Below are 23,215 nucleotides of genomic sequence, written 5' to 3' on the forward strand. Positions count from 1 at the left end.
GCATCCGAAAAAGATGCCCAAGCCACCTCAGCTGACCCCTCTCGATGTGGAGGAGCAACGGCTCTACTCTGAGCTCCTCCCGGGTGACCGAGCTTCTCACCCTATCTCTAAGGGATCGCCCAGCCACCCTGCGGAGAAAACTCATTTCGGCCGCCTGTATCCGGGATCTTGTCCTTTCGGTCATGACCCAAAGCTCATGACCATAGGTGAGAGTAGGAACGTAGATTGACTGGTAAATCGAGAGCTTCGCCTTGCGGCTCAGCTCTTTCTTCACCACGACAGACCGATACATCGACTGCATTACTGCAGAAGCTGCACCGATCCGTCTGTCAATCTCCCGTTCCATCCTTCCCTCACTCGTGAACAAGACCCCTAGATACTTAAACTCCTCCACTTGAGGCAGGCACTCTCCACCAACCTGAAGTGGGCAAGCCACCCTTTTCCGACTGAGGACCATGGCCTCGGATTTGGAGGTACTGATTTTCATCCCCACCGCTTCACACTCGGCTGCAAACCGTCCCAGTGCATGCTGAAGGTCCTGGTTAGAAGGGGCCAACACGACAACATCATCTGCAAAGAGCAGAGACGAAATCGTGTGGTCCCCAAACCTGACACCCTCCGGCCCCTGGCTGCGCCTAGAAATTCTGTCCATAAAAATTACAAACAGAACCGGTGACAAAGGGCAGCCCTGCCGGAGTCCAACATGCACTGGGAACAAGTCTGACTTACTGCCGGCAATGCGGACCAAGCTCCTGCTTCGGTTGTATAGGGACCTGACAGCCCTTAGCAAAGGACCCAGGACCCCATATTCCCCAAGCACCCTCCACAAGATGCCGCGAGGGACACAGTCGAATGCCTTCTCCAAATCCACAAAACACATGTGGATTGGTTGGGCAAACTCCCATGAACCCTCCAACACCCCGTAGAGGGTATAGAGCTGGTCCAGTGTTCCACGGCCCGGACGAAAACCACACTGTTCCTCCTGAATCCGAGGTTCTACTATCGGCCGTATTCTCCTCTCCAGAACCCTGGCATAGACTTTCCCGGGGAGGCTGAGAAGTGTGATCCCCCTATAGTTGGAACACACCCTCCGGTCCCCCTTCTTAAAAAGAGGGACCACCACCCCGGTCTGCCATCCCAGAGGCACTGTCCCCGACCGCCACGCGATGTTGCACAGGCGTGTCAACCAAGACAGCCCCACAACATCCAGAGACTTGAGGTACTCAGGGCGGATCTCATCCACCCCCGGTGCCTTGCCACCGAGGAGTTTCTTGACCACCTCTGTGACTTCAGCCCGGGTGATGGACGAGTCCACCACTGAGCCCTCATCCTCTGCTTCCTCAATGGAAGACATGTCAGCGGGATTGAGGAGATCCTCGAAGTACTCCTTCCACCGCCCGACGACATCCTCAGTTGAGGTCAACAGCTGCCCACCTCTACTGTAAACAGCGTTGGTAGGGCACTGTTTCCCTCTCCTGAGGCGCCGGATGGTTTGCCAGAATCTCTTCGAGGCCAGCCGATAGTCCTTCTCCATGGCCTCACCGAACTCCTCCCAGGCCCGAGTTTTTGCCTCCACAACCACCCGGGCTGCAGCCCGCTTGGCCTGTCGGTACCCGTCAGCTGCCTCAGGAGTCCCACAAGCCAACCAGGCCTGATAGGACTCCTTCTTCAGCTTGACGGCATCCCTTACTTCCGGTGTCCACCACCGGGTTCGGGGATTGCCGCCTCGACAGGCACCGGAGACCTTACGGCCACAGCTCCGAGCGGCCGCTTCGACAATGGCGGTGGAGAACATGGTCCACTCGGACTCAATATCTCCAACCTCCCTCGGGATCCAGTCGAAGCTCTGCCGGAGGTGGGAGTTAAAGATCTCTCTGACAGGAGACTCGGCCAGACGTTCCCAGCAGACCCTTACAGTACGCTTGGGCCTGCCGAGTCTGTCCAGCTTCCTCCCCCACCATCGGATCCAACTCACCACCAGGTGGTGATCAGTTGACAGCTCCGCCCCTCTCTTCACCCGAGTGTCCAAGACATACGGCCGCAGGTCAGATGAGACGACAACAAAGTCGATCATCGACCTGCGGCCTAGGGTGTCCTGGTGCCACGTGCACTGATGGACACCCTTATGCTTGAACATGGTGTTCGTTATGGACAAACTGTGACTAGCACAGAAGTCCAATAACTGAACACCACTCGGGTTCAGATCAGGGGGGCCGTTCCTCCCAATCACGCCCCTCCAGGTGTCACTGTCGTTGCCCACGTGGGCGTTGAAGTCCCCCAGTAGAACAATAGAGTCCCCAGTCGGAGCACTTTCCAGCACCCCTCCCAGAGACTCCAAGAAGGTCGGGTACTCTGCACTGCGGTTCGGCCCGTAGGCACAAACAACAGTGAGAGACCTATCCCCGACCCGTAGGCGCAGGGAAACGACCCTCTCGTTCACCGGGGTAAACTCCAACACATGGCGGCAGAGCTGGGGAGCTATGAGCAAACCCACACCAGCCCGCCGCCTCTCACCATGGGCAACTCCAGAGTGGTGAAGAGTCCATCCTCTCTCAAGGAGTGTGGTTCCAGAGCCCAAGCCGTGCGTAGAGGTGATCCCGACTACCTCTAATCGGAACCTCTCAACCTCACGCACTAACTCAGGCTCCTTCCCCGCCAGCGAGGTGACATTCCACGTCCCTAGAGCCAGTTTCTGTGTCCAGAGATCGGGTTGTCTAGGCCCCTGCCTTCGACTGCCGCCCGATCCTCTTTGCACCGGCCCCTTATGGTCCCTCCTGTGGGTGGTGAGCCCACGGGAGGGCGGCCCCACGTCACCCGTTCGGGCTGAGCCCGGCCGGGCCCCATGGGGGAAGGCCCGGCCACCAGGCGCTCGCATTCGAGCCCCAACCCCGGGCCTGGCTCCGGGGTGGGGCCCCGGCTGCGCCATACCGGGCGACGTCACGGTACTCAAAATTTTATTCTTCATTAAGGGGTTTTGAACCGCTCTTAGTCTGACCCGTCGCCTAAGACCTGTTTGCCTTGGGAGACCCTACCAGGGGCATATAGCCCCAGACAACATAGCTCCTAGGGTCACTCGGGTACTCAAACCCCTCCACCACGTTAAGGTGGCAGTTCTTGGAGGGGTACTGTTTGTCCATGTATCTGTGAAATAAGGTCATATCAGCTCCTAGAACAAACGGAAAAGTCTCAAATTCCAAACCACCTGGCACTCAAGGCATCTTATCTAACCTGAGCCATCTCAAATCACCTTTTTCCCCCTCTCTTCTGTTTTGGTTAACACATTCAAGTTGATCCACTCCCAGACCTTTTATGCTCCCTGAGAGGATAACATGTCCACATTTCTATGAATTTGTTGGATCGGAAAACGCTGCACTGATTCAGGCATATTTAGACAACCTGGAGTTCAGTCCTCTGTCAACCACACTTACACGCCACTTACACGCCACTTCACCACGTGTATCCGACTTTGCAGGGATGGTGGCGTTACTGCAGGAACCTTCTGCTCCCTGACAACTCTAGTGCACCAACTAGAAGCGGAGGGCTCTGTGGACGTGTACCAGGTGGCCAAAATGACAAACCTTATGCGGCCAGGAATCTTCACTGATATTGTAAGTCAGTCGTTAGCACCAACCATACGTGACTGCCGTACAGTGGCTATTTTGTGTCAAAGAATTATCCCTTCAACAGTCTAGTTTCTCTATTTCTCTCTAAATCAGGAGCAGTATCAGTTTCTGTACAAAGCCATGCTGAGCTTAGTGGGCACACGGGATGATGAGAAGACACTGCAGTCCTCAGACAACAACGGAACGGTCCCAGGTGACCAAGCCAGCACGGCCGAGCTCTACGAGTCCCTGGTGTAACATGGCAACGGGGGTTCTAACTTGACAAGAATGGACTCTCAACGGTTTTCGCACTCCTCTGTTTTTCAGTTTTGCTTTTTTACCCTTTTTTTTGACTCTTCAGTACTTTAAACTGCAGTTTCTGACCACTGCAGATGATACTGTATGAACTTGTAATGTGTGCCTTTGTATATTCATCTTCTAACAGCTTTCAAGCAATTGTAGTCTAACTTTCAGATATTTTGTCAACACTGCCATTATTTGCTTAACTAACTGTTTTCTTAAAATTTTGTATTTATTGGGAGTAAAGCAAAAAAGGGGAGAGGGAATTGTTAAACATTACTTTAAACCACATTTTGCTACCAAATTTCTTGTTGAATCTAAGCATTCTTCTGCTGATTTTTTTAGTTTAGACTATGTAAATACTATTTTGTTCTTAGTAACGGTGACCTTGTGAAGTCTAAAATGCATAATGCCATGGAATAATAAATCTAATATGTAAATAATATTATAGCTACCAAGTAAATGGACCAAAATTCTATTTATACTTTTAGATTTTTATATTTTACTACAGTTTTTTTAGCTTTTTTGTAACCTTTTAATGTATGGCTGCATTGTAATAATAACTTAGTCAAAGCATTTTTTTAATGTTTTAATATTACCATGTTCCGTATTTTGTAACAGACTATGAAGCATGGGGTACTGAAACTTATTAGCTCTACATGAAGCATTGCTGAATGGTTAGACATAGGATTAAACAAAAAAATCCAAGGAAGGAGTTTTTGCAGTGGTCTGTCCATGTATTTTACTAAAATGATCAATCTAAATCTATTGGGTGCACTGTATATTAAAGGTCTAGTGCAGTAAAAACAATGTTTCTATATATCTTATAGTTCCAAAATACATGGTCAAAATGAAACAAAAATGCAAAAATGGCTTTTTGGGGTAGAAGTTGGGGAAAATAAATTCACCGGAGTAATAGGCTTAAATGTCCAAATTATGCCAAGCCAGGACTCCTGGGGATGCAAGAACTCCCCTAGTTGTGCTCAAATGCCTTGTTGACTGTTCAGGACACATGTCCACTCATTTATTCCATAGACATTTGGACAACATTGCTGATTATCATGCCGACAAATGTTCAGTAGTGTTCCAAACCGACACAATTCTTTTAAATAATTGCCTATTATTTAGGGATTACAAAAAAATCATAAATATTTTCTCCATATAACTATTATATCTTTTAAATAGCTGCTCATCTTGTGAATGAATGGTTTAAGAAACTTGTATTTACAAGACTACATTTTAAACAATGACACCTGTCTCCCCTCCTCCCCTTCCTTCATCGAATTGGATGAGAATAGTAGCTTGTCCACATGAAAGATGAGTGGCTTTAGGGTGTTGGGGATAATACACGTCAGAGCCAGATGATAGACGGACTGGCAACCAAGTTTCAATGTAGAAGAAAAATATTTCCAAGTTAAAATATTCCCTGCAGATGTGTTCTGGTGATTTATGCTGGTATTACAGTAATAGTTTTACACATGGTCTCTCTAAAGCTTTAATTCAGGTAAGGGGTGGGCATCATCCTACACTATCAGGTATGTGAGCATAAATATTTTGTATCCTCACACCCACGTTCAGACTGAGCATTTCAATGGCTGATGAACAGTGACTTATTTCTTAAAGTTACTAAAATTAAATTACAAACTACATGGAACAGTTTATACACATTATCCATAATGTTTGTAATTTCAGATTGACCTGGATGCTAGCGCTTTTTAGCCTGAGGCGTGGCATTATGCCCTCAGGTCAGGTGCATTGTGAATATAGTGTTATTATTGCCTCTTAACACAGTCCATCTGACCCCATCGTATTAGATTAGTAAGCATATTGGAAATAACGCATTATCATTTCCTGGTAAGGCAGCTAGGCTAAGCCTTAATCAACCAGGTTTTGAGCTGTCCTCAAAAATAATGTAAATATATAATCCCTCAAGGGAAATGCATTACAATAGAAGCAAATATATTAATGAGTAAAAATGTGTTGGACTTCATATGTAAAGGCTATTGAACGTTTCTTGAACAGATAAAAATAAATCCCCACTAAAATGTAAACTGGCCTTTCAACTAGATAGTTTTTATGGTCCCACAAAATTAAATCTGGAAGGGTTCTGTAGATCGTCCTCCATAAGTTTGTCACACTCAATGTCAGAGACCGCTGGCACCATAAAACTGAATCTCAGTGCGACTTGTATATGTCTTAACATAGTGATCTGGCATTTACCTATTACTGTTGAGTTGACGATATTTCAAGCATTTAAGAATGCTAACTTAGCACTATCAGTCCCTTCACCCCATTGACCTGAAGTCATAAAATTTTTTTTAAAGATCTGCCTCCCCACAAAGAACACATTTGCCTCAGTAAGATCTGACATTATTTATTATGTTAGAAATATTTAAAACGCTACTCCTCTGGTACCACATCTGCAGAAAACAAATTCACCACATGGTGGCCATAGAATAGGCAAATGTTTATTTCTTTTCATTTAATTCAATGTGAACAAATTGGCACACATCCTGAGAATCTGAATATTGCTAACACAAACTTAGATGCCTCTGTTAAAGAAATATGGCATTTAAGAAATTACCCTGATTGGCCCAATAGGGAGGTGTATCATTCATGAAGGAAGACATTTACTGTTGCCTTGGTGTTTATTGATTTCTTGAAAGTATTCACCGTCTGTCTAGTTGCTGTGCAAGTCATAAAAGAAAGTGGTTGTTAAAAAGACACTTCAATAACTGCCACATGAACTTCCTCATGGTTTAGCTCAATCATGAGCCCCCCCAAACAAATCTCCTCCCTCTTTCCCCCAAATATGATTGGTGGGGCGTAATCGAAGATTTGCTATGATAGATTGACCTTTCGGCAGGCCCATGATAAGACATAGTTAAGAAACAATATGTGAGCAGAGACAGTGTCTTGAAGAAACGGGAGCAACGCAGACAGTGGATTATGGATTCACAGAGACTGAGATGCGACTCTATGGAGTTATGGTATAATCCTTTTGGAGAATTGGATATTTCAATTGATTTTCATGTTCTAATCCCGTCTAAGACTCCAAAAGAAATGCGCCTTTTAGAGGAAAATAGGTCAAGTGTCCAGACACCGTCTTGACCAGCGGCTGTATCCATACCTTAATTTGCATTTTTGACTTCTAATAATTACATGCCCAATTATCCATGGCTTGGTGGCCTAGTTTGCATGGCCGGGCCCAAATTGAGTAGAAGGAAAAGCTGATTGTTTTTTCAAAGAAACTGTAGTAAGATAACTCAATGAAACAATGAATTATTTTTAACACTGTGTGTGTGTGTGTGTGTGTGTGTGCGTGCGTGCGTGCGTGCGTGTGTGTGTATATATATATATATTTACATAAAAATATTTGATGGTAGCTGATTTCTGAGACATCTGGGTAATGAAATCAAAAGCATAGCTAATTGGTAATTTGTGCTTTGCTGGAACCATAGCTCATGTCCAGTTAAATAAATGTTCTCAATTTAGATAATGACCTAACAATTTCGTAACGGTAAGCAATTTAGATACATAATGTACTTTTAATACACATTTAATACACCATTTTTTGACGTTAATCTACACAAAATATCCTATAATGATCAATAAAAAAATAGAGAAATAATTTATTGAGAAACATTTTAAAGAAAATCGTTAAAGTATTGACGAGTTCCCAAGAACAAAGTGGGCTCTTGGGAATACCCATCAAGACCCTTCCTTGAGCTGGCCGAACTGCAAAACTAAGGAACTGAGCAAGAATGGCCTTGGTCAGGGAGATGACCAAGAAGCCAATTGGCCACTAACAGAGCATCAGTTTCTCTGCAGAGACACTATAACCTACCAGAAAGACAACCATTTCTGCAGCACTTCATCAATTAGGCCTTTGTGGTAGAGTGGCTAGACAGAACCCAGTCCTTAGTAAAAGGCATATGACATTTCGCCTGCAGGACTTTGAGAACAAAACAAAAAAAAGATTCAAAAGTCTGATTAGACCAAAATCGTACGATTTCAGTGCCAAGCTCCACGTCTGGCAAAAACAAAGTACCAGTCATCACCCAGCTAATACCATCCCAATGGTAAAGCATGATGGGGGGAGCATCGTGCTATGGGAATGCTTACTCTACTGCAGGAACTGGCTGTATTTTGCACGGTTCATCCTTCCCCCAAAGTGGTCCTTGAAGAAAACCTGATCAAATTAAAGTATATAGCTCTCCTTTATGATTGAGTTCAAGATTGTTTGCATTGCTTATTTTCTGCACAATTTCATGAACGGTGCAAATATCTCTTGAGTTGACTGTATGTACACTACTGTAAACAAAGTTGGGGTCACTTTGAAATGTTTGAAATTGGTTTTTAAAGAAAATAAAAACAATTGTCCATTAAAATAATATACAATTTATCAGAAATGCAGTGTACATGCTGTTTATGTTGTAAACGACTATTGTAGCTGGAAACGGCAGATTTCTTATTGAATATCTACCTAGGTGAACAGCAGACCATTATCAACAACCATCAGTCCTCTGTGTCTATGGGACCTTTTGTTTGCTAATCCAAGTTTATCATTTTACAAGGCAAATTCATCATTCCAAATCCCTTTAGCTAAAACGTTTGTGTTGATTAAAGAAGCAATAAAACTGGCCTTCTTTAGACCAGTTGAGTATCTGAAACATCAGCACGATGTGTGTACGATTACTGGCACAAAATGGCCAGAAATAAGAACTTTCTTCTGAAACTCGACAGTCTATTCTTGTTCAGAGAAATGAAGGCTATTCCATGCAAGAAACTGCAGAGAAACTGATGATCTCATACAATGCAGTGTACTACGCCATTCACAGAACAGCACAAACTGTCTCTAAACAGAATAGAAAGAGGTGTATGAGGCCCTGGTGCACAACTGAGCAGGGTCTAGTTTGAAAACAGACACCTCACAGGTCCTCATTAAATAGTAATCTCAAAACACCAGTCTTAATGTCAACAGTGAGGAGGCGACTTCGGGATCCTGGCATTTTTGGCAGAGTCACAAAGAAAAAAACATATCTCACACTGGCCAATAAAAAGAAAAGATTAAAGATGGACCAAAGAACACAGACACTGGGCAGAGGAAGATAGGAAAAAAGTGTTATGGACAGAAATCTGAGGTGTTCGGATCACAAAAATATTTGTGAGACGCAGAACAAATTAAAATATGCTGGGGGAGTGCTTGACGCCATCTGTCAAACACGGTGGAGGCAATGTGATGGCCTGGGGGTGCTTTGGTGGTGGTAAAGTGGGTGATTTGTACAGGGTAAAAGGGATCTTGAAGAAGGAAGGTTTTCACTTCATTTTGCAACACCATGCCATACTCTTTGGGCCATGCTTGATTGGAGCCAATTTCCTCCTTAAACAGGACAATGACCTAAAAACACAATTCCAAACTATGCAAGAACTATTCAGGGAAGAAGCAGTCAGCAGGTATTCTGTCTATAACATTGGCCATCAGTCAGCGGATCTCTAGTTTATTGAGCTGTTGTGGGAGCAGCTTGACTTGGTACATCAAGTCAATCCAATTTGTGGGAAGCCTCAACAAATTGACAACTAGAACGTCAATGGTCTGCAAGGCTGTAATTGCTGCAAATGGAGGATTCTTTGATCATAGCAAAATTTGAAGGACAATTATTATTTCAATAAAAAAAAAACATTTCTTAGCTTGTCAGTTACTATATTTCCTATTCAAACTCCTTTCATGTATGTTTTCAAGGGAAACAAGGACCTGTCTAAGTGATCCCAAACTTCTGAACCGTTGTGACATTTTTGGATCAATTTGCACAAATATTTAAATACAAAATTCTGCCTTGTCATTACTGGGTATTGTGTGTAGATTTATAACAACAATTTATTATACATAAAGTCTATAACACAAAATGTGTAAGGGAACGTATATTACCAGCAATCATTGATGAAATTTGATTAAAATCCTTGAGAGTATGTTCTGTTTACTGAAGTATTACCACATATTTTCAAAGAAATATTACTTATGAACCCTTGAAAATTTTGAAATGCAAGGATGTAAAAGCTGAAAACAGACCAAAGCTGAAAAGGAACCAATGACTCATCATTCAAACAATTTATTCACAATGCCACTCAAAGACACTTCCCTTTCAATTTTTCAATGAAATACAAATGACGGTCTTTCAGGAAACCACAATATACTCTGCCATATTGTAATCTCTGAGTAGTTACTGTACGTTAGAACTGTTAGTTATTTGCTAGAGAATAAGTAGACATCTCAATCTTACATTCTGTCAGGGTAATAAAGTGGGAACATTTTGTCCCGCTGCAGCCCATTTAGTGTCCAATTAATAAAACAAATATAGTCATTTGGCTCAAAGAATTGTGTTTCAAGTAATTTCTTCTGGTATCATTAAATAAGATTGAAAAATGCATTAGGTTTTGCTCTTAAAATATATCTGCACACTGTTTAGAATTGTACACATACAGTATACAGTATGTCAGTTCCAATCTATTACCCAAACATGGTAGGTTCTGGGGTGGTGGTTGGTACTGTAGGATAATGGATAAATGCTGGTGCATTTTATCAAGCAAAAAAAAAAAAAGATTGTTGTTGGTGAGTTACTAAAGCAGTCCAGTGTAGGCTACAGTAATACATGGCAGTGGTCTATGACAGATACATTGTTCAATCTCAACTTCTCACCAATCAGTTCACCATTTGAATAAGTAAAGACCAGCAGAACTGAGCAACAACTGACCGACACAACGAATATGTTATGGTTAAGGAAAGAAAGTACCCATTGGCTCAGCAGGTATGCTCAGACTAGAGGATGGCTATATGTTAAAGCATGTTTTATGACTCTTCTGGTTAAGAATTTTCAGAACAAAAGTGCTCAGAAACCATTTAACTAGAAAGGAACTGTTCTATTTGCAACATGTTGAAATAAAAAAACAATAGATTGGTTTCCCTGTCAGGCAGTCATTTAAGGAAACACCGGTCAAACAATCGGGAAGTCAGAGTGCCTCTTAAAAGGTCTGAGAAGTACCTTCCACTTGTCTCCTGTCCTAAGGGTTTCCACAAAACTGTCATTTCCAACCAGGTCTTCTAGATTTGCTTGACTCCTTTGTCCTCTCTCCTCACCAGTAATCAGTGAGAGTAAACATTAAAGAAAATGTTAATTAAATGAAAATAGTATTTTTCCACAAATTGTTTACATTGGGTGAACCGATCAAATCATTGAGTTTGTTTTGTGAGACATTTTACAGATAAAACACTATGTAGCATATTGTCTTTAAACATGTTCATGCTTTTCTTTGAAAGAATGTAGGCTAATTCAAAGGAAGTGTGGCAGATTTCAAAAGGCTTTCTAAGAGCAGAGGATGGTGTTCCATATGCCTGCTAACAAATGCCTACAGTTCCTCCGCCAACAATGCACCACTTATCGGTCTCCGAGTCAAGAAACAGAAACAACAGAGTAGGGAAGCAAGACGACTGACATTTGCTCAAATGAGACAAGACAGATGAAGGAAAGGAGATGAACGGAGAAAGTAACTTCTGACCTTTGACAGACACCCACCCAGTTTCTCTCCATCTAGATACACTGCCACTGACTGGCAATATTTCCATTCAGTCAATCACATTTCGGGGTAACCTGTTGACTATTTCTCAGTTCAAATTCGTTTCCTTTCCTTTATCGCCAATTAAAAGAACTAAACATAAGAATGTGTTTTGTTGTTTTTATCTGCAGTAAAGGAAATCATTAGGCACTATCGAGATGCAGTGGATGACTCAATCAGTTCCTACTCTTGGATGGTGCTTTTTGAGCTGAAATGTAGGCCTTCCTCCTTAAGTCTCTTCAGAACCGGTCTGTAGATGTCCCTGGTCATCGGCAACACCAGTCCCTTCTTAGTGATTTCTCCTGCAGATATTAAAGTCACCGTTCAGCAAACTGGCATACTCCTTTAGGTTGAATAAGTATATATCATGAGTCAGTGATGTCTACGTGACCACTCAAGACACGACAAAGCCAATAACAACTCGAGGCTAACAGCGAACATACTGACCATCCAGGACCATACGAGCGGCGATGGCAGCGGGGTACCCCACTGTCTTGGCCATGGCAGAGAAGCCGTTGGGTTCTCCATAGACGACCAGGCTGATGTGCTTGGTTTCCAGTTCGCCTGTTGAATGGCGCATGCCAACGTCGTTCCTCATGATGATCATGTCCCGCTCCCCTTTATCTGACAGACAGGATTCAGAACACAGAGGGGCCCAGAAGGAGAGTTCAACTATGGATTTAATGATATTGTCAATTTCTGTACAACCAAAGTGACAGATGGAAGAATACAGGGTATATATATATATATATATATACACACATATACATACCAAAGGAGAGGCAGGTCTCCAGGTGCTTCGTCAAAGAACCTAGAATCGATTCTGCTTGGGGAACAGCCTCATTACTAAGCATCCCAAACCTGGACACACGGAATGAAAAAGAAACACAGCTAAATATAGATATAATGGCAAAGTATCTGTTATGAAAGCTTTTCTTTGTCTTTTGTATGTTTTATTTCATAGAATGGTTGGAAAGAGAGCTGAAAGCACAACGGGCCGGGTTCAAACCCATGCTTGCAGTGGCACATTGTGCAATTTATATAGCGTGTTGACATTTCTGAACTGCATTTGAGCATCTGGTTAGGACATGGCAGTTCAAACCATTTGAGCGTCTCCATCCTGAAGTCATCTTGGCCGATGTGCTCATAGACGGCTTTCTCGAAAGCCTCGTCCGACGTCGACGGGGGCAGGCCTATCTGTTTACACAGGAGCTCTTTCTGTTGCACAGGAAAAAGGTGAGGAACCATTAAAAATGCACAAGCTTATAACGAACCTGTTCATCAGTGTCATTCTTACCCAGGAGACGGGAGCGGAGGTTTCCTTCAGCATTGGGCAAGAGTCAGTGTTTATCAGACCCAGCTTTACGAAGCCACTCATGGCCTTGGAGAAACCCTGGGAGACAAGACTCAGAATCAACAACTGACAATGGAATCAGACAGATGCCCTTGTTGCAAGCTCCATGCCCCAACCCATTTAAAACACATTGCAATAGAGGTCAATGGCAGTACACTGAATCGGAGTGTTCCTCTGATTAGCGTGTGAGCCGTCTCGATGCCGTATTCCTCAGCGTATTTGGTGCTGTCGCGGTTGGGGAAGCCCTCCAGGTTGAAGCCAGGCAGGAAGTTCATGGGAGTCGTAGACTCCATCAGAGTGCCCCCTGCTGGAATGCTTATGACCTACAGAAAAAGTGAGAACGACGTTACTCCGAACCACTAACCAAAGGTCAGTTTGCATGCATTTCTCTTGTGATGGTTTACTTTAAGATTCAGGATTACACATGAAGCTGAAATTATTGTTAGTATTTGAATGCTGTACCTTGTTGTTTTTGAGGAAGACTGCAGGGCTAATGGTATTGAGAAGGACACCATATGGACTCCAGCTGAACTTGTAGCGCAGAGGATTGTCTGAGCACTCCGGCGCAGGGAGGCCACCACAGTATGAACTGTATGACTCAATCTAAAGACACATAATAACACATTTAAAACCACTTGGATATGTGCAGTTCCATGTTAGTGGACTCATAATCGCCAGCTACTACATTATTAGACTAACAGCCAATTTACATCTTTTAATCTTAATGCAGAGTTTTCTTTTGTGTTATTCCTTTACAAAATGTGCATGTTCCTACAGTGGAACTGCCCACATCCACATAAACACAACATTCTGTGCATTGACCAGTGAAACGCATTGTCCATTTCTCCCACGCGACAGTACAGTCAGTTCCTCTTCGCGTCGAGTTAAGGGAAAAATGAACAAATCGAAGACACATGCCGTTTCAATCTGCTGTGTTAGCAATCATTACAGCTGCCAAGGAAACCATCAAGATGCCACTCATCCCTTCGGCATACGCTCTATGAATCATTACGCATTACGTTATGAGTCACACCACAAACACAGAATCCTGTACATGTACAGGCCACACAAGCACTTCCTCACAAACCACTCCCACTTAAAGATCCTTTCACAATCTTCTCAGTCACACATTTTGCTCACAGTGCAGCCGTCCGCCTTGGCTTGGTCGATGCATTCCATAGCTAGCATGTGGTCGATGCCAGGGTCCAGGCCCATCTCATTGACTATGGTGATGCCAGCCTGCTCAGCACTGGAAGGGAACAAAGACAAACAGGCTCGGTCCCACTGGCGCCATCACTTTAACAGAACTCCATCCCTGCTAATGCCAAGTCAGGCAATTAAGGCTAGGATTTGCTCAAACCAGCTGTAGTGATGTTTATGCAGTGTCTTTATGTCCATTCTGACTGAAAAGTGTTAAACTCATAAGCGACGTTGCCCTGGTTGAAGTAGGGCATTGCCCTTTTCTATGACTGTGAGCCTATGGGTTCATTTAAACATGGAAACATTGCTTTTGTGGAAAATGACAATGCGGGTTTGACTAAGATTAACAACTGGTTCAGTGCACTGGTGGGTGTCTATTCCTTAATTGTGTATAAAATGTACTGCTACAAACACACATAAAATATGCTAAATAACAAAAACAATTGACAGGAAACAATCCCTTTCCTTCAAATAAAGCAAATGCTTAGTTCAGTTCTAGCAAAAACAAGAAATATAATCCCCCCAAAAAAGGTAAAAATATGTATTGATTTTACTGGATCGGTTGATCCATTTACAAAAATCCCCTTTTGAAACGTGTTGCCACGAACTAGGTGTAGCCAAGCAGGGTTAGTGGCATGACAGGGAAATCTTACAAACTTTAGTTCAGGACGTTCCTGATGCCATGAACAAATCTCCTTTTTAACAAGAATCTACTTTAGCGACTAATAACAATGCTGCACATGCCATTCTCAACCAAAAGAGTTGTGTCTTGGTTGACCTCTTTAAAACAGTGTTCTCCTACCGCTGCTGGAGGTCCTTCATCTCTGGACTCAGATAGCTGGCAGTAATAAGGTTCACCTTCTGGTTGATGCATTGCTTGGCGATCACAGGGTGATAGCTGTATGGCAGCATACTGAGAACGCAAACAGCACAGGTGACAATGACACACATTCACCACTTAATCCGTTGTGTCCATACAATACTGTGTGTGTGTGTGTGTGTGTGTGTGTGTGTGTGTGTGTGTAAGGAAGTACCTAATGACTAGGTCATGGTCCTTGACAAGGGACTCCAGGTGACCCTCCTGACTGGTGACATCCAACATGACAGGAATAGTATTGGGGTACTTCCCTGCTAATTCCTCTGCCTGGGTCAACAACACGGACGCTAAAACACAAGGTGACATAGACAACCGCTATCTGATTTAAGTGACATTTTAAAACAAAATATTCCAAGGGTAGAGCCCTGAGGCACCCAGTTATAAAAGTCAATAAGTAATAAATCTATAAAGTGGAAGGTAGAATGAAGCATTTTCATTTCGGAGCCTTACCAACAGTGACTTGAGTCCCTGGGTCCCGGGTAAGGTACTCAATGACAGGGCCCGACACGTAACCGGAGCCCAGCAGCAGCACTCTCTTCATTCCAGCCTTCTTCATTATCTTGGCTTGCTCACTAAAGGTTAGGTTATACAGAATGAGTACAAAACAATACCTATACCTGAATGACAAGCAATCTTGCCCTGAATTATAAAAAGTTCCAAGCAAAGATTGGTAATGGGAAATAAAATGTATTTAATAAATGCACCCAGTTTTAAATACCTAAGAAATGAGCATTTACCAATCAATGTGGGCGGCAAAACCTTAAAGGGTGGATTCACAGAGTGGATTCACAGTTTCAGTGGGGGAAAAAAAACTGCTGATGCACCACAAAGATGTGCATTAAATAAATAAAAAAAATAAAATAAGATTCAATAAAATGAATGGGATTCAATCCAATGAATTGGATTCAATTAAATGAATGGGATTCAAACAGATGAATGTTTGAAAAATGTAATCTTCAACTTACTCATTAATGTATTAACATAATCAGATTTAACCAGAGATTAAACCTGATGTGGTTTAAATTAAAACAGGGTAATTCCAATACCAGGCAAAACATAAACTAAAGTCCTGCATGGCGGCCTCTCACATCACATCCAAACCCACCCCTGGAACCTACCCGATCATCAGTTTACACAAAATCCCCTCCAACACCGGCTCCCCCACCAGGTCCCTGGGGAGTTATCCAATCAACAGCCCCAGCCTAATTGGATGTGGCACTGTACGCGTGCGCCATGCAACTATGAGGTGGCCTGACATCCGTCAAGCCAACCATTCACGGCGAAGAGTGGGTGGCCTCTATAATTAAAAAATTAAGACGGGCGATGCTCTTCAGGAGCCTATTTGGCCCAAGTTTACATATCCAATCAGAAGCATCTGACGACTTAAAAACCTGACACGTGGCTTGTCTAGAGAGGTGACGTGGCTTGTCTAGCTGCACTCTCTATCCACTGAGATCCGCCCTGCTTGAAGAGGGCTTAGACCTAATGGCCTTTGAGTGATTGTTTTGAACACAAAGCACTCGTGTGGACCAGGGTTTAGTCAGGGTCAAATGGAGGTAGATTAAAGTATGTCAGTGTGAAACTAAACCATGAACATACTGAACCAGTCTTCAGAGCAGAGCAAGTAATCTCTCCCAACATCCAGCTACTCATTAGTAAAGCCTTGAAATGGCATAAAGCATGAATGCTGGGGTTTTGGAAATCTTCTGCAGAAAAGAGCTACAATGTTTCAAGCTAGAATCCTTAGTTGTTAAATCAAGATCAATTGATAAACCCACTGATTCTTGAAGAACATAACTTCCTCATGGATTCAGTTCAGCTGATCAGAACCCAAAATATATGTTTTTTAATTCCAATGTCTGTAACCAATGTGAATATACAAAGCCTCAAATCATGGTTAAAACACTCCTTTTTATCATGGATGGTCATTGCATTGAATTTCTCCAGGCACACCCCTCAGCTTTTTACAAGAACTAAGACATGGTGAACACAATGCTGTGTCTGTCAAGGATTCTAACTTATGGTGAACTAAGTCCACCAGAAAGGACAATGGGAATAAGAGGTATTTTTGCATGCTACTTTCTTATTGACTTTCTTTTTCTTTTTAACCAAACTTTGGTTAAAAACAGAAAACTAAAAGTTCAGGAAAAAAATCACAATAATGAGATGTGGGAAATGAAAATGAAAATCATTGTGAGTAGACATCATGTTGTTTTCATGATCGATGGTAACAAAATGGGAGGATTATCTTATTTGCCAAGCCAGAGTGACAGGAAAAGGCAGAATGAGGGTCGTTTTAGAAGTAGAAAAGACACACGTCTACCCACAACGGAGACGCTCAGTGAGAGAGAGAGGGCCTGTGTCTCAGACGAAGTGGCGGCGGTGGTACGCGAGCCTTTCATGGAGATAGGCTGCGGTAGCGTGGCACACACCAGCACACGACGAGCACACTGTGCAGGCGCAGAACAACGTGAGTGTTAGTGGAGACTCCCGCAGTCAGAACCTTATGAGCGGTAGCAAACTGCCCTGGGGCAAGAGAGAGCCCCCCCCCCCCGCTGGGTGGAGGACACTACATTATCACACGCTATAGCTGGAGCTAAACTAGACAAGAAGGGAGAGGGAATGTTAAAAATAAGAAGCTACTATGCACATGCAGTCTATATATCTGCTAAGTACAGGATGGTATGCGTGTCATGCTATGCTAACTACAAACTGAGACTACAGTTTGTAGTGGGTGTCAAACGTGACAAGTTGTCAATATACTCGACAACTAGTGGACTCATACCTGTAAAGGAATCTTTAGAGATTTCTTCTTTAGATTGGTAGCATGACCTCCATGACGCGACAGGCATATTTACCAAAGTAATTTCAACAGATATATTTCAAGGAAAACACAAAGCCAACTTCGATGCTTACCAAACAAGCAGACAACTGTGCAGAAAATGACTCCAAATGTAAATGTTTATCATAGACAGCATAATCAGTCTATTTTTGTATAATAGAAAACTGACAACTGATGGTTTGTAATAACTTGTGTTATAAAATATCTTGAAAATGCACAAAAGCAACAGAACAAGAAAATACTTTCAGAAACCACTAATATGCAATCTTACCTTCGTTCACGAAGTTCTTCAATGTATTGAAACTTTGGAGTGAGACTTCCGTTTGACGTTATCACAGCCTATAATCAAGGAAAGATGCTGTCTCCAGTCTACTAAAGCTTATTTGATTATACAAGAAAATATTACAACATAACTGCATTCCAAAAGTCAAATAAAAAAAAGCATGTTGATCTGTCTAGAGATTATGTATGCAACCTCCTGAAACCAACATAGTCTCAGCAAAACACACAATGCAGTCACCAATTTGTTATCGATTAACTATTATTACAGAGCAATAGCATATCATTTTATAACTCGCTTGCATAAAAAGTAACACTGTATGTATGTGTATGTTCAAGCTCTCAGACCTTTGAAAAATTAATAATTAACTGGTATTTTAAAGTGTAGCACTCACGTCTCTGACTTGAGGGGAAAAGTCCTCTTCTTCTAGGGGTCTAGTGGCATCTGAGGGCAGCTTGGGAAAACAGAATAAGAGAAGCTCTTGTTAATTCAACAAAGAAAAAAACAGGATATGGGACACATACCTGTGTATTTACTGTAATGGCATCTGTGAGTGCACATGCCATTCGTTACGTGATCATGATTCCATAAGGGAGGATCTAATGAGAACAATAAAGCTGGAAGTCACCCGGTTGACTACATTAAAATGGTGCTAGCCCTCAACAGCAATGTCCACACTGAAAAGGCCTTTGGACCTCAACAGGATTCTATCTGCTGGCGGCCCACCCATTGGGGCAATGAGAAACACAAAATTACCAAAAGTGTGGTGAATGTGTTTATTTTTAACTTTAATATACATGGTTAATACATTTTATTTCAACTGTATTCAATAATGACAGCTTTTAGTAGCAGCCAAACCTAAATAGCTATTAGCTTCTTGCTAGCTGGAATTTAATGCAGGAATTTTTGTTTATGAACTGCGGGGGCTGTCCCGGCTCTCTTGAACTTCAATGACAGCCACTTCTGACCAGAAAATGTATCTATTATCTTCCAATAAACATTAACTAAAACTGGCTACATAACACAAAACTACTGACTAGATTCATGAGAGGTCGGAAAATGTGTTAGTTCAGTGCTGGAACTATCAGTGTTTGGAACTATTGGCTGCTCCACGACACGTGTTACTTCCGCATTCCAAAGTTCCTATAACGGTCTATGGGAGTGTCGCAACTCTCTTTTTCAACGGCTCTGAATAGGCTGCTCAAAACTGCGGAGGCGGGATGATTCCAGCTGCCTCCCGTCGTCTTGAGCGGAACCGCAAGCGTTTTCACCACCTGTGGGTGCGCATTCACCACCTGTGGGTGCGCATTGCCAACTTTGGTGCTCGATCCGATCTGCACTGCCGCTTTCTGTTGCCACTTGCTTGTGGGTCAAGGTGCCAGAATTTGATATGTGTTGAACTCGTGAGCGGCCGCCGCCCATGTCGACCAATGAACAGTCAACGACAATATCGATATTCGAGCGCAAAAATGGAGAAGAAATGCTGTTTTGGATTTGGTTGTTGATGAGCATCAAAACAAGCAACTGTTTAAGGTGCTTCCGTATTTGCATGCGACGGCAGGGGAACATGACTGTAGCACTGATATGTTTTGTTAGTGAAGTAGGCTACCGCATCTCCCTCCAATGTTGTTTAATTCCCTCCAGTGTGTGGCCAATAACTGTCCCCACCTTATTTATACAGTCTATGGTCCCCACCATGAACATAACGGTCTACTGATCTTGATCCCAAAAGGGATAGTGATCTCTGGTTCAGTCTTGTATTAACGTTTGTGCACAATAGTGCCACAATTCAAGAATAACATATCACAATGTAAAACTGCAATGATTTGGGGGATCTCATCATCTACGGAACACAATACCATTAAAAGATTCAGAGAATCTGCAGTAATCTCTGTATGCAAGGGACAAAGCCGAAAAACAATACTGGATGGCCATGATCTTTAGGCCCTCAGGCAGCTATGCATTAAAAACAGACAATTCTGTAGTGGACTGCATTGGCTTAGGAACACTTCTGAAAACCATTGTCTGTGAACACAGTAAATGGCATCATCCAAAAATGCAAGTTAACACTCTACCATGCAAAGGAGAAACCACAAATAAACAACATCCAGTAATGCCAGCACCTTTTCTGGGCCCAAGCTCATTTTAGATGGACTGATGCAAAGTGGAAAACTGTGCTGGAGTCTGACAAATCAAATGTGAGATTATTTTCAGGAATCATGGACACGTTATTCTTCGAGCTAAAGAGAAGAGGGACCATCCGGCTTGTTATCAGCACACAGTTCAAAAGCCAGCATCCATGATGATATGGGGGTGCATTAGTGCACAAGGCACAGGAGACTTGCACTTCTGTGAAGGCACCATAAACGCTGAATAACATATAAAGGTTTTGGGGCAACATATGCTGCCAATCAGAAAATGTATTTTCCAGGGAAGGCCTTGCTTATTTCAGCAGGACAATGCCAAACCATGTTCTGCACGTACCACAACAGCATGGCTCTGTAGCAAAAGAGCCCTAGTGCTAAACTGGCCTGTCTGCAGTCCAGACCTGTCCACTATTGAAAACATTTGGCACAATATCCAATGACAAATAAAGCAAACTGTTGAGCAGCTGCAATCCTATATCAAACAAGAACTTTCAAAACTACAGCAATCAGTTCCCAAATGCTTAGTATTGTTAAAAGATGTGACGCAACACAGTGGTAAACATTCCCCATCCCAACTTTTTTGTGTTGATGGCATCAATTCAATATGGGCATGTCTTTTTCTAAAAACAATAACATTTCTCAGTTTCAACATTTCATATGTTGTCTTTGTACTGTTTTCAATTAAATACAGGGATAAATGATTTGCACATCATTGCATTATGTTTCTATTTGCATTTTATGCAGCGTCACAACTTTTTAGGGAAAAGGGTTGTATAACAATAATGAATAAAGTTAGAACAATATTGCCTAATACTTATCTGTGTGTAAGAATAGTATTGCACACAGATAAGAAAAACGAATAATCTGCTTACCTAGACAACTACCAACTTCCCTTTTATTTTGTTGGTTTCATATGTGGTTCTCCTGCTAAGTGCTTCTAACAAATTTACCGTCACAAAACATTTATTAAACCAGCATTATAAAGACATGTTTAGAACACATAATTGGACCCAGGGTAGGCCTGTCACGATATCAGATTTTCACTACACGATTATAGTGGCCAAAATAATTCATGGTAACGATATTATCACGGTATCTGTAGAGAATCTGAAGGAAAAAAATGCTCTCTTTTTTGGCAAATAAATTACACTCATAATAAGAGTGTATGGAGTTGAAGAAAGTCTGTAACCATATTTGTACAAATAAAAAAATTCAAGCGTACAAAAAGAACAATTACACTTAATGGATAGTGGAAAGGCAACCAGATGAACTCATATACAAAAGATACACAAGTCTTAACACCCAGAGGAGTTTTGGAAAAATACAAAACATTTTTCTCCTAGTGAATAGGATACGAAGAGGCATTAACTCAAACGCTAGTGTACTGGTCCAGACTTGTAGTTTAAGCACATGCATTGTTTGTCCATGAATAAGCTATGGGAAAACCAAGAGGAGTTTTAAAAAAAAAATACAAAGTTGTTTTTTCCATGTGAATAAGCTACAGAAATGGCACGTCTTTGCGGATCTCTCCAATCTTTCTCTGTGCAATGTCTGTGTTCTTTTTCCCATTTTAATAATTTATTTTTACTGGCCAGTCTGAGATATGGCGTTTCCTTAGCTTTTTCGTGGAATAGCCTTAATTTCTCAGAACAAGAATAGAGTTTCAGAAGAAAGTTCTTGGTTTCTGGCCATGTTATGCCTGTTATCAAACCCACAATTGTTGATGCTCCAGATACTCAATTAGTCTAAAGACCAGATTTATTGGTTCTTTAATCAGCACAAATGTTTTAGCTGTGCTAATATAACTAGTAAAGGGTTTTGTAATGATCAGTTTGCTTTTTAAAATGATAAACTTGTATTAGCAAACACAACGTTGCTGATAATGGTCCTCTGAATGCCTACGTAGATATTCCACTTAAGAAAATCAGCCATTCCTGGCTACAATACTCCTACGACGTAAAGAATGTCTAAACTGTATTTCTGATGAATTGTATGTGATTTCAATGGACAAAAAAAAAACTACCTGCCGAGTCTGTCCAGCTTCCTCCCCCGCCATCGGATCCAACTCACCACCAGGTGGTGATCAGTTGACAGCTCCGCCCCTCTCTTCACCCGAGTGTCCAAGACATACGACCTGCAGCCTAGGGTGTCCTGGTGCCACGTGCACTGATGGACACCCTTATGCTTGAACATGGTGTTCGTTATGGACAAACTGTGACTAGCACAGAAGTCCAATAACTGAACACCACTCGGGTTCAGATCAGGGGGGCCGTTCCTCCCAATCACACCCCTCCAGGTGTCACTGTCGTTACCCACGTGGGCGTTGAAGTCCCCCAGTAGAACAATAGAGTCCCCAGTCGGAGCACTTTCCAGCACCCCTCCCAGAGACTCCAAGAAGGTTGGGTACTCTGCACTGCCGTTCGGCCCGTAGGCACAAACAACAGTGAGAGACCTATCCCGACCCGTAGGCGCAGGGAAACGACCCTCTCGTTCACCGGGGTAAACTCCAACACATGGCGGCAGAGCTGGGGAGCTATAAGCAAACCCACACCAGCCAGCCGCCTCTCACCATGGGCAACTCCAGAGTGGTGAAGAGTCCATCCTCTCTCAAGGAGTGTGGTTCCAGAGCCCAAGCCGTGCGTAGAGGTGATCCCGACTACCTCTAATCGGAACCTCTCAACCTCACGCACTAACTCAGGCTCCTTCCCCGCCAGCGAGGTGACATTCCACGTCCCTAGAGCTAGTTTCCGTGTCCAGAGATCGGGTTGTCTAGGCCCCTGCCTTCGACTGCCGCCCGATCCTCTTCGCACCGGCCCCTTATGGTCCCTCCTGTGGGTGGTGAGCCCACGGGAGGGCGGCCCCACGTCGCCCGTTCGGGCTGAGCCCGGCGCCACCAGGCGCTCGCATACGAGCCCCAACCCCGGGCAAAAAAAAACTTTATTTTGAAAATAACTAAATTTCTAAGTGACCCCAAACTTTTGAACGGTAGTGTACATACACAC

General features: G+C 43.0%; 2 protein-coding genes across 9 annotated transcripts in view; one reads left to right on the forward strand and one right to left on the reverse strand.

Annotated features, from left to right (window-relative positions):
- ptprz1a (protein tyrosine phosphatase receptor type Z1a) overlaps nt 1–8,266 on the forward strand; it is a 74,264-nt gene extending 65,998 nt beyond the window's left edge. For 3 of the 5 annotated variants that reach the window (XM_010884214.3, XM_010884215.3, XM_029115144.2), the window contains 2 exons: nt 3,473–3,608; nt 3,717–8,265. In XM_010884214.3, the coding sequence (XP_010882516.2) occupies nt 3,473–3,608; nt 3,717–3,860 (280 nt within the window). In that variant the 3' untranslated portion in view covers nt 3,861–8,265. Of the gene's footprint in view, nt 1–3,472; nt 3,609–3,716 lie in introns of all 5 variants that reach the window. The other 2 variants (XM_010884212.3, XM_010884211.3) reach the window with 1 other exon arrangement.
- A 1,726-nt stretch (nt 8,267–9,992) lies between these two features.
- aass (aminoadipate-semialdehyde synthase) overlaps nt 9,993–23,215 on the reverse strand; it is a 28,259-nt gene continuing 15,036 nt past the window's right edge. For 3 of the 4 annotated variants that reach the window (XM_034288328.1, XM_034288327.1, XM_034288329.1), the window contains 14 exons: nt 18,461–18,520; nt 18,058–18,125; nt 17,730–17,741; nt 15,395–15,516; nt 15,102–15,231; nt 14,870–14,980; nt 14,008–14,116; nt 13,330–13,470; nt 13,023–13,190; nt 12,811–12,906; nt 12,616–12,731; nt 12,286–12,374; nt 11,961–12,137; nt 9,993–11,815 (listed from right to left, as the gene is read on the reverse strand). In XM_034288328.1, coding sequence (XP_034144219.1) covers nt 11,697–11,815; nt 11,961–12,137; nt 12,286–12,374; nt 12,616–12,731; nt 12,811–12,906; nt 13,023–13,190; nt 13,330–13,470; nt 14,008–14,116; nt 14,870–14,980; nt 15,102–15,231; nt 15,395–15,516; nt 17,730–17,741; nt 18,058–18,125; nt 18,461–18,520 — 1,518 coding nt within the window. In that variant the 3' untranslated portion in view covers nt 9,993–11,696. The remainder of the gene's footprint in view (nt 11,816–11,960; nt 12,138–12,285; nt 12,375–12,615; nt 12,732–12,810; nt 12,907–13,022; nt 13,191–13,329; nt 13,471–14,007; nt 14,117–14,869; nt 14,981–15,101; nt 15,232–15,394; nt 15,517–17,729; nt 17,742–18,057; nt 18,126–18,460; nt 18,521–23,215) is intronic. The other variant, XM_010884210.4, reaches the window with a different exon arrangement.

This window comes from Esox lucius, chromosome 19 (genome assembly GCF_011004845.1).
Source record: "Esox lucius isolate fEsoLuc1 chromosome 19, fEsoLuc1.pri, whole genome shotgun sequence".
Lineage (NCBI taxonomy): Eukaryota > Metazoa > Chordata > Actinopteri > Esociformes > Esocidae > Esox > Esox lucius.